Raw genomic sequence first — 9863 nt, forward strand, 5'->3', positions numbered from 1 at the left:
GTGTGTGTGTGTGCGTGTGTGTATGTGAGAGAGAGAGAGAGTTCTGTTTATACGTTAGAGTGAAATGTGCGCGTCTATATACATATATATACAACCCGCGCAGTGTGGAGATTTCCTGCTGTTAATTGGCCTTGAGGACTTTTCTATTGCATAACTGCGGACGTACAACGTTGAAGTGTTTGTTACGCGAGGCTATTGATATTAGTACTTACACTGAACGTGCCTGTACAAGTGCTTTGTTTCACAGCGATTATACGAGCGCATTCCGCGATTCGTGAGATCTTGCCCGGGAAAGAAACGGCCCTAGCCCGGGGAGCGGACGAGCGTGAAGGATCGAAAACGCTCGGTCACAGTCACGTGAATCTTAACGGCGACTAGAGACGATAGAGATTCGACTGCGCGATTTGTAACATATTGATTTATATTTTAGACTTAACTGTGTATATTTCACTCGTAACTCGTTATAATGTAATTACAGTAAATACATCAGGAGCCTCTGAAGTCTCGGCCACTCCAGAAACGTTTGTACCGTGTTCGATTTTACAATGCCATTGTAAGTTATCTTGTTTATCTTTACGGTTTCCTCGGTGTCGCCAATCGGTGCGACATCAGAGGGCGATGTCGAGGAACCCAGGACGTTTGATTCGCGTTGAGTTACATTCCCCTTTGAGCGAACGTTTTACGTATCCCACGTATTCTATTTTGTTTCGCGGTTTCGTCGGTTTGCGATTGCCCTTGCGACGCAACGCCAAAGTTCCTCTTCGAGGATACCGAAGACCGTCGTCGTCATGAGTGATTAGCGAAGAGTTTCTGAGACGACGGCGCGATTTCGCATGTAATTTAAGTGTACACAATCTTTATAAGTTTATTTTATATATACTTGATTTACAATAAATCATTGCTGAAAATATATTGCAGCTCCAGGCCCGGGAGGTATTCTCGCGCGATTGCTTCGTGCACTCAAAGTCACGGGCGTTACCGAAGCGGAATTTAATTTACTTCGAGCATGCCCGGTTATCTGTGTCCAATGTACGGGCCGATCGATTCTTACTGTGTACGTCGTCTCTTCTAACGTATGTCATAATCTGTAGATCAATTGGCAACGGCTCTCCCTTGCCTTACGCGAATAATTATTGTCGCCAACGAGACGAGTACATTTCGTAGCTGTATTAGCGGATAGTGAGCATTGTGTGCACACTAAGGCTTCTTTCATAGTTAATTTTTATTTTTAACCCAAGCAGAACATATTAGTCATGAAAACGTCAAGATGACATCATTTTTTGATCATTTTTTTTATGCATCGTGGTGACGTCAAAATAGCCCACCGAGAGCACCTATTTGTGACATCGTTAAGACATCAAAATGCTGTAAAAATAATCTTGTTTTACAAAGCAAAGTTAATTAAATATTACACATTAAAAATAAATTGAAGTAATATATGATTAATCATGTAATCTGTAATAATATATTATTATACACATCACGAATATCATAAAACAGCATGTCATAAATCAGTCATTGCAAAGTAAATCTTGATGTCGATCATTTTATGACTTAAAATTCATCATTTTAATGTCACATTGGCGTTTTCGTGATTAACTTGTTCTACTTGGGAAGATCATCTTAAATGTACGGTCAAAAGCTATTTAGCCCCCAAAAAAAGATCCATACGGATGGTAGATCATTTTTCTGGCTAAAAAGTACTTCAAGAGACATTTAAAATGATCTTTAAATATAAGAATTGACTATAAACAAGCTTTAGTGCGCGCTCAGTGTATATTGGTGCAAGCGACCGAATTCGCTATGACAAATTAACGCGCCGGATAATCGTTACTGTCGCCGCGCTAATAATTCTGAGAATAATTATTCGGACTTCTCTCGGAAAGGCAACTCGCGACAATAACATCCCCCCATAACATCCCTGTGAATCTCCTGTAAAATGCATGCTGTTATATTTGAAAGAAAATTCGCACTCTTGCGTCGTTGGATCATTTGCCCAACTCCGCAATTAAGCGCTACCTTCAATAACTGATTTATCTTATTGTTAGATGAGATTGCGAGGGGAAATCGATTCGTACGATATCCGCAGAGTCTATAGGGTCTTACAGACAAATTATAATTATTTTGTTAAATAATTAACAAGCGAATAAAGGAGGCCGATCTTGACGAGCACGAAAGTTAACAAAGCAATATATATTTTAAACTTCAGGCTGTTACAGTTGAAGTATAGATTCGCGGACGCGTTTCGGCACGCAGTGCTTTCATCAGCGCAAGTTAAACTTAAAACTAAGATAAAAATTAAATGGTTACTTCGTCTGGTAAATCGTTAATATTGAGCGACGTGTATAACGAGGTACCAAACGCGAAGAGAAATATTCGCGGAGTTCTGTTTCTAGCGTCTTGCGGGCAAATTATTTTGTTAAATATCGAACGACAGAAAGGAACAAAAAGTACCGAACGCGAAGAGAAACAAAAAGATACACGCGTCAGAGAGTGACATCGTTTTGCATTTCACAGTGCTGTGTGTTCGCAACTTTTTTTTTCCAATACCGCTTGCACGCACAAGATCCGTTATATCCACGCGTGATCGTCTCTTTTTCTTCCGCCGGCAACAGTGGCGCCGAGAATTGTTCTCCAAGAGGGGAGTTCGGAGCCCCCCTGGCACTCTCCTGGCACTCCTGGCACGCCGCGTGGTGCTGGATGGCACTAAATTTGAAGTTGTGCAGGCTGAGCCGCGTCGTCGCGTCCCTTCCGGTCACACGTACGGGAATTGCTTGTCAGGTCTGTAAAAAAGCGGTGTCGTAAAATTAAGGGAGCATCGTCCCGCGATCGTCCCTCCGATCCGGAGGGTTCGTGGAACCTCAGGATCAGTGGGAGAGTCGCCTGGACGCCCGGCGAGACGCCGGCCAGACTAGGCTATGTATCTATCGATCGAGGGCAGATAATGAAATCTCTTTATGCGACGCAGTAACAATCCCGCGTTCGCTAATCCCGGAAAACCCCGGAAGTCGAGCCACCGGTCTCGTACAGGCGACTCGCGCACTGACGTTATTTAACATTGGTGTAGATGAGCGATAAACACACGCGTCGCCGCGTTCCACTTGCAATATTGATTTTATCGGGCCGGGGGATTGTTTAGAGACGTTTGACACGAGCCGTTGAACGTTAATACTGTTGTGTATTTTCCTCAGTACTCTTTCTTGGAGAGAAGCGAGGCCTCAACATGCCACGAAAGCGAGCCGCGAGAGCAAAGGTATGGGAAATGCGTGCGGGAATAATTCACTGGCGATCTGATGAAATTTTCCATTACAATGCTTTATGTTTTAAGCCTTTGTCTTGAAGTAGCGCACAATAACTGTCTTACGTCTTAAAACAATATTTTATGTTTCAAGTCTTTGTCTCGAGGCAAGGACCTGAGCAGAATGGCTGCCTTGTACTCTTTAAGACAATGTTTTAAATCTTTGTTTTAAAGTAACGCACAATAACTGTCTTATGACTTAGAATACAAGACAGCCATTCTGCTCAGGCCCAAAGTAATGCCCAGCGGGCATTAGTGTACACGAATTGGTCTAGCGGTTTACCCCTCGGTCTGCAAAGAGTTTTGTATTTAATTGTCCATTGCACAGCTGTGTCGCTTGTATTCAGAGCTTGCTGTACATCAATTTTTCCCTGAAATTAGGTTGACTCTCCCAAAGCTAAACCTGGTAAGAAAACAGAGAAATTAGACGAAAATGGAGCTTCGAATAAAAAGCGTGTAATTGATACGAACGATGAACCGGCTCCGAAGAAGATGAGGGCCGATTCGAAGGGATTGAAGAGCGCCGACTCGTCCACCGCGAAGAAGTCGAAGGACGAGCCCAAGCAGATGCAAAATAAGACGGACACCAACTTGAACGAGATAGATTTTGGATGTATAAAGTCAAACGAGGAAGGAAAGAAGTATAATCTCAAGATCTGCACCTGGAATGTCTCTGGGATCCGAGCTGTCGTCAAGGTACGCTTCGCTGTCAAAGTACAGTTTGTTAATCAACGTATTGAACCTAAAACAATTCCGTCTTTATGTTTAATCAGAAAAAAGGACTCGACTACGTTATCAAAGAAGACGCAGACATAGTCGCTTTGCAAGAGACCAAGTGCGACAAAGACAAGCTGCCAGACGAGGTCAAATTGCCGGGATACCATCACTACTTTCTCGACAGTAAGATACATTGAAGAAAAGCTCGCGCCGCGTATGCGAATCGCGTAACTGATAAATGTACGTCGACAGGTAAGAAGCCAGGGTATTGCGGAGTTGCTTTGTTCAGCAAGGAAATGCCGATTTCCGTGAAATACGGTTTAAATGAATCCTTCGACAGCGAGGGTAGAATGATCATGGCGGAGTTTCCAGAATTTTTCGTGGTTAATGTTTGTAAGTTACACCCTGACAGGCCTCTTAAGATAAACAACGTTGGTGCAACCGGACCGTAGTATTCTACAATCATAAAAATTGGACTCTATACGCGGTTCTATTACACGTGATATAATTTTCAAGTGTATAATTTATCTTCTCTGTATTGCACTATCTCTAATTTCATTGAAAGTATCGCTTACATGTTTAATAATAGAATATGATACGATAGATGTGCCAAATGCCGGGCAGAAGTTGGTGACATTACCGAAAAGACTGGAGTGGAATAAAGCGTTCAAGAAACGCATCGAGGAATTGGATCAAAAGAAGCCAGTTATCATATGCGGCGATCTGAATGTGGCTCATCAAGAAATTGGTATCAGTATTACATTCATTTAACTTAGATTTTTTTTTAAACATAAAGTATCAGCAATTAGTAAATGTGAGTGAAGCAATAGAAATACTAACGTTGGCTTGGTATTGTTGATTTTCAGATTTAAAGAATCCCAAGACAAACGCAAAAAATGCTGGATTTACTAAAGAAGAGCGAGACGGTATGACCGACTTTTTAGCTGCCGGATTCGTTGATACCTTCAGATCATTATATCCTGACACAGAAGGTGCATATACATTCTGGTCGTATTTTGCCAATGCACGCAACAAGGATATTGGATGGCAAGTATATCAGTTACTTTTATTGAAGCTCTCTACCTATTTATGAGAAAGTGTATAAATACATTATATAATATTTATCGTTGATCATAATTGAGTGCATTAAAAATTATGAATAATTTTCTATGTATAGGCGACTAGACTATTTCTTGATATCAGAACGGATCAAGAATAAAGTGTGCGATAACGTAATAAGGAAGCAGGTTTATGGCAGCGATCATTGCCCTGTAATACTCTACATCAATTTGTAATTTGTAATAATAATAAACGTGTGACGTGTTCCATTGTATCGAAATATCAGAGTGAAATTTTTCTTATGTGTGAATGCAAACATATACATATAAATAATTAATTATATTATTTTATTAAAAAAGAAGTATATGCATTTATTTATACCGCACGGGACATTTTTCTACACCCATTCGCCTCATAATTTAATGTGAAGTAGAACGCATCCTCGAAGCCCAAATCGTTAATTTTCTATTCTTGAATATAATTCGATTAATTTTGTCAAAGCGATGAAATTATATACACTCGAATACATCTAATGAATAGAGGGTTGAGATTTACATTTTTTTTATTACAGAGAAACGTTTTTAACTTACAACAGTCTCTTGAAGCTTCAGCTGCTTTTTGCTTTTAGCTTTAATGTGAAGTAGAAGGTATCCTCGAAGCCCGAATCGTGAATTTCCAATTCTTGAATATAATTCAATAAATTTTGTTAAAACGATAAAGTTATATACACTCGTGTATATCTAACGAATAGAGTTAAGATTTTACATTTTTGTTATTACAGAGTTTTTAAATTACAACCGTCTCTTGAAGCTTGAGCTGCTTTTTGCTCTTAGCTTTTACTTGCGCGGCGATACGATCGAGGTCCCTGCGACCCTGACTGGTCAGTTTACGTCCGCCGAGAGGCGCCTTCTCGATGAGCTTGAGCTGCTCCAGGCTCTGCAGCGCTTTGCGCGCTACACCGCTCGCCGAGCGACAGAAGTGGCTGGGATGAGTGCCGTTGCGTTTGCGTCCGCCGAAGATCTTCGTCACCGCGCCGACCCCGATGGGACTTCGGATGTAAATGTGGCGCACCAGGGCCGCGCACCTGATGTAGTACCAGTCGGGGTCGTAGGGCGCCAGCTCCTTGAATTTGGCAGTCTTCACGATGTCCACCCATTCTGGCACGCGCATCTTGCCGGTTCTGCAATTTCACAGAGTACAATGTCGAATCGCAATGACATATCTCGAAGCACTGAACTGTCCCTAAGCATATCTACTACTAGGAACGATAAAGGAATTTTTCGTAAATTGTGGCCTCATAAGAAAAAGTAAATAATAAGAGGTAGATACATAAAAAAATATTAATTTTGTTATTTTAAATTACCACTTATCTTTTATCAATTGCTTCATTTATTTTAAATAACAGAAATGAATGAGAATAATAGATATGCGAGTTACGTTAGAATCGCGAGCGCGAGATTAATTTGATCAGGGGGTCAATTCTGTATCTTACAATATAATAAAAATGCTAAGAGCTGCTTTGTCTCTTTTTAAAGGGACGGATAGAAAGAGACAAAGCCATTCGTTTTTAGCATTTTTGCTATAGCGTAAGATACAGAATTGACCCCCAGATTCCTATTCTGCCGTCCTAACTTAAAAAGCAGTATCTCCATTTCTTGGCCATTGTAGGTAACTCATTCTCTATATGCTTCTTAGAGAAATACTGTTAATAACAGGTGGACATACTGCAACGTGTATTCATTATTTTATGTTAATCTAGCGCTCTTACTGCTTTCTAGCCTTGTAGGACACTGGACATTTCTCTAAGAAACATAGAAAGTGAGTTAACTACAGTGGCCAAAAAATGGAGATACTGCTTTTTAGATTATCCTACTCATTCTTTTATTTGGAGCGCTCGCAATTCTAGAGAGATCAATTATTATATTCTAATTGGATAACATTAGATTAGGTTCTAATTGTCCACATTTTTTTTATCTGGAATGCTCCCAATTCTAGGGTAGGGAGTTTCTACTTGTAGGTTAGGTTCTAATTATTCCATGGATATTCCTTACTTCTTGAGAAAGGCTGCGAATGCCTTCACGAACTTCTGCTGGTCCACGTCTTTTAACGTTACGGACGGCATCTGGAACGAAAATTCAACTCGATGAAGCGAACAACGTGAGAAATAACATGCAGACACACCACGTGGTTAAGACGCAAATAAACTAATTTGACTTCTAATTTAACGTTCTAAGCGTTCCAGTCTCATCGACAATTTCGACGAGCGATAAAAATTTGGTTATTAAACTGATCACGCACGATTTTACGCGTACTCTCGTATCTTCTTCGCTAATTCGGAATCGCTCGAGTCGCACCAGCTCCTCGTTGCTGCACCAGTTACGCACTTTGCGCACTTTAATGACAATCGCGGCCGAGAGTGTCTGTTCTCTTTATCCAGAGAGAAAACTGAGAGCAGCTGCCACACCGGCGTTTTACTTATTACCGTTTCGCTAGGCTGTTTCCAGCGCTTTACGCCCACTTTTATTTTTGGAACTACTCCTCTACGCCCATTTCCAAGCACTGTCGATAAAGTCTCCAGGTAATACAGAAGGAGAGTCTCTCACTCTCCGTTTTTGATGAAAATTCACAGGATCGTGTATTTTTGCCTGTAAAACACAAATGTGTAAGTTAAAATCGTCGCTCGGCACTAATAAGAGAGTTATAAATTGTTAAAATCGGTAATGTTGAAACGGTAAATTTGTTGAAACACGGGTAAGTAGAAAATGAATAGGTACCCTGAGAAAAATTTTCATCGGATAAACCAATTAAATAGTATGTCCGAAGGTTAATTTTTCCGATTACGTTTTCCGATTAAACTATGGATGTATCCGATGAAATTTATCCGATGAATTGCAATTAACGATGAAATATGATTGAAAAACCGATCAAATTTTTCATCGGATATACAATTTCATCGGATATATCCGTTTGTTATCATGTAATTGGATTATCCGATTATATTTAATCGGACATTTTTCTCAGTGTAGGTCTATAAGTCGGAATACGGCTAAGATACAGAAATAATAAATTTACTAACGATCTATTTGGTTGCAATTACATACATAAATTAAATAAAATCAAATAAACTGTGGAAGTATTGTATGATTCGATGATTATATTAAAAACTTTGATAAATATACACAATAGACACATATTTTACTTTACAAGAATTTCGTGTTATTGTGTGCACACTGAATATTTCATATGTAATGTCAAGTGAAATATTGTATTGTACAAATAATTTATTTTTAATTTTATAATGTACAATAATTATTTTTTTTATAATCTTGTATGCATTGTCAAGTAAATTAAAAGTAAAATGAAATAAACAATAAACACGATAAAACCAAATTGTAAAGAAAAGAGGACCGCCGACGAAAATCGGCAGGGGTGGTGGAGGGCCGCTACAAGTTGGCCTGTTTTTATCGAATAAAAATTTTATTCTAATAAAAAAGAGAGGTATTAGTTTATTTATAATTAGAACAATGCAAAGTTTAATTTCATCAAAGTGCAAGCGTATTGATTGTCCGATATAAACTGAGCAATCTTGTATGAACAAAAGAATGTTTAAATAATTTTCTAGTTCAAGAATATCCAGAACAGTGTGTGCTACAAATTTTGCCGACAAAAAGTATACAAGTTTAATACAAAACTTGACACATTTAATTAAGCCAAAAGGTTAGTAGAAATAAAGCATATCAATAAAATATGATGATTAATGATAAAAAATCACATTTTCATATACTTGCTATACATTCTAACATAACTGTATTGTTAGCAAAACTTTTAGCAATTATTTGTATAATTTATATTTCAGTATTTTACTTTTTATTCCATTGTACGTCAGTTTCATGATAAGAGCATGCATACTCAATGTAAATAGCTGCGGGATGCGAAAAGAAGAAGATTGGTTTTTGGTTCGTGTCGCTACGTCAATTTTTCGCCGAGTTACAGCGTTTCAAAAATCGGGCGAGCGCGCGCACAATTCTTCTGAGAATGCGCGCGAGTTTTTACGCCAGTAGTAAACGAGCATCAAAAAACTGGCATCAAAACATACAAAGCACAGGTGTTCGATAGTAAACACCGGCCACGCATGACGCCGCACGACACACCGCATATACGAGCCGTCTGCTGCTTGTCTCAGGATTATGATCGCCAGTCGATATAATCGTCAATTTCCTCGCACAGAAAAATCGTAGCGAGATGAACCTGGCCTCGTTGGAAAGCTAAGTTTTCAGCGCTTCTATCGAGATAAGAATCGTTTATCTCGGATCATTAGTTTATGAAATATCGTTAATTAATCTTGAAAATAAAATTAATTTTGTCCCGAGATCGAGATCAGGACTCGATATAATCGTCAATTTCTTCGCACAGAATAATCGTAGCAAGATGTACCTGGTCTTGTTGAAAAGCTAAGATTTCAGAGCTTCTAACCAGATAAGAATCGTTTATCACGGATCCTTACTTTGTGCGATATCGTTAATGAATTTTGGAAATAAAATTAATTCTATACCGAGATCGAGATCACGAGTCAATATAATCATCAATATCTTCGCACAGAAATATCATAGCAAGATGATCTTGGTCTCGTAGGAAAGCTAAGATTTCAGTGCTTCCACAATCGTAAAAATTCCGAGTTTAAACGCGATATCCTATGTCCTCGTATTTATTCTGACGACGCCTTGTAGTTTTTAAGTCGATAGAGTGTCATTCGTGACGACGCTGCAGCGCGACTTTAAGTTGGCGCGTA

At 39.3% G+C, this 9863-nt stretch overlaps 2 protein-coding genes across 4 annotated transcripts; one reads left to right on the forward strand and one right to left on the reverse strand.

Moving 5' to 3' along the window:
• Positions 1-487: 487 nt before the first annotated feature.
• On the forward strand, positions 488-5354 carry LOC105557279 (DNA-(apurinic or apyrimidinic site) lyase-like). Of its 2 annotated transcripts, none has more exons than XM_012004476.1 (9): positions 488-553; positions 2616-2781; positions 3192-3253; positions 3680-3994; positions 4072-4198; positions 4268-4408; positions 4620-4763; positions 4882-5062; positions 5193-5354. In XM_012004476.1, exons 3-9 carry the CDS (start codon positions 3224-3226, stop codon positions 5308-5310), a joined length of 1056 nt encoding a protein of 351 aa, XP_011859866.1. In that variant the 5' UTR covers positions 488-553; positions 2616-2781; positions 3192-3223; the 3' UTR covers positions 5311-5354. The 2 variants fall into 2 exon arrangements, with proteins under 2 accessions (XP_011859866.1, XP_011859865.1); XM_012004475.1 differs by lacking the exon at positions 488-553 and adding an exon at positions 992-1054.
• Positions 5355-5618: 264 nt separating this feature from the next.
• On the reverse strand, positions 5619-7543 carry LOC105557280 (40S ribosomal protein S19a-like). Of its 2 annotated transcripts, none has more exons than XM_012004478.1 (3): positions 7387-7543; positions 7126-7196; positions 5619-6254 (listed from the first exon to the last, which is right to left on the reverse strand). In XM_012004478.1, exons 2-3 carry the CDS (start codon positions 7194-7196, stop codon positions 5861-5863), a joined length of 465 nt encoding a protein of 154 aa, XP_011859868.1. In that variant the 5' UTR covers positions 7387-7543; the 3' UTR covers positions 5619-5860. The 2 variants fall into 2 exon arrangements, with proteins under 2 accessions (XP_011859868.1, XP_011859867.1); XM_012004477.1 differs by having other exon boundaries at positions 7373-7542.
• Between the last annotated feature and the right edge of the window lie 2320 nt (positions 7544-9863).

The sequence above is a fragment of the Vollenhovia emeryi genome, unplaced genomic scaffold (genome assembly GCF_000949405.1).
Source record: "Vollenhovia emeryi isolate VEMERY1.0 unplaced genomic scaffold, V.emery_V1.0 DF939534.1, whole genome shotgun sequence".
NCBI lineage: Eukaryota > Metazoa > Arthropoda > Insecta > Hymenoptera > Formicidae > Vollenhovia > Vollenhovia emeryi.

Excerpts from the sequence above, each read along its gene's own strand:
- LOC105557280 (XM_012004478.1), bottom strand. The coding sequence starts at position 7,196 with ATGCCGTCCGTAACGTTAAAAGACGTGGACCAGCAGAAGTTCGTGAAG. Across the intron at positions 6,255-7,125 it reads TTCGCAGCCTTTCTCAAGAA|AACCGGCAAGATGCGCGTGC; the intron begins GTAAGGAATATC and ends GTGAAATTGCAG.
- LOC105557279 (XM_012004475.1), top strand. The coding sequence starts at position 1,007 with ATGCCCGGTTATCTGTGTCCAATGTACGGGCCGATCGATTCTTACTGT. Across the intron at positions 2,782-3,191 it reads GTACGGGAATTGCTTGTCAG|TACTCTTTCTTGGAGAGAAG; the intron begins GTCTGTAAAAAA and ends TATTTTCCTCAG. Across the intron at positions 4,199-4,267 it reads CCATCACTACTTTCTCGACA|GTAAGAAGCCAGGGTATTGC; the intron begins GTAAGATACATT and ends GTACGTCGACAG.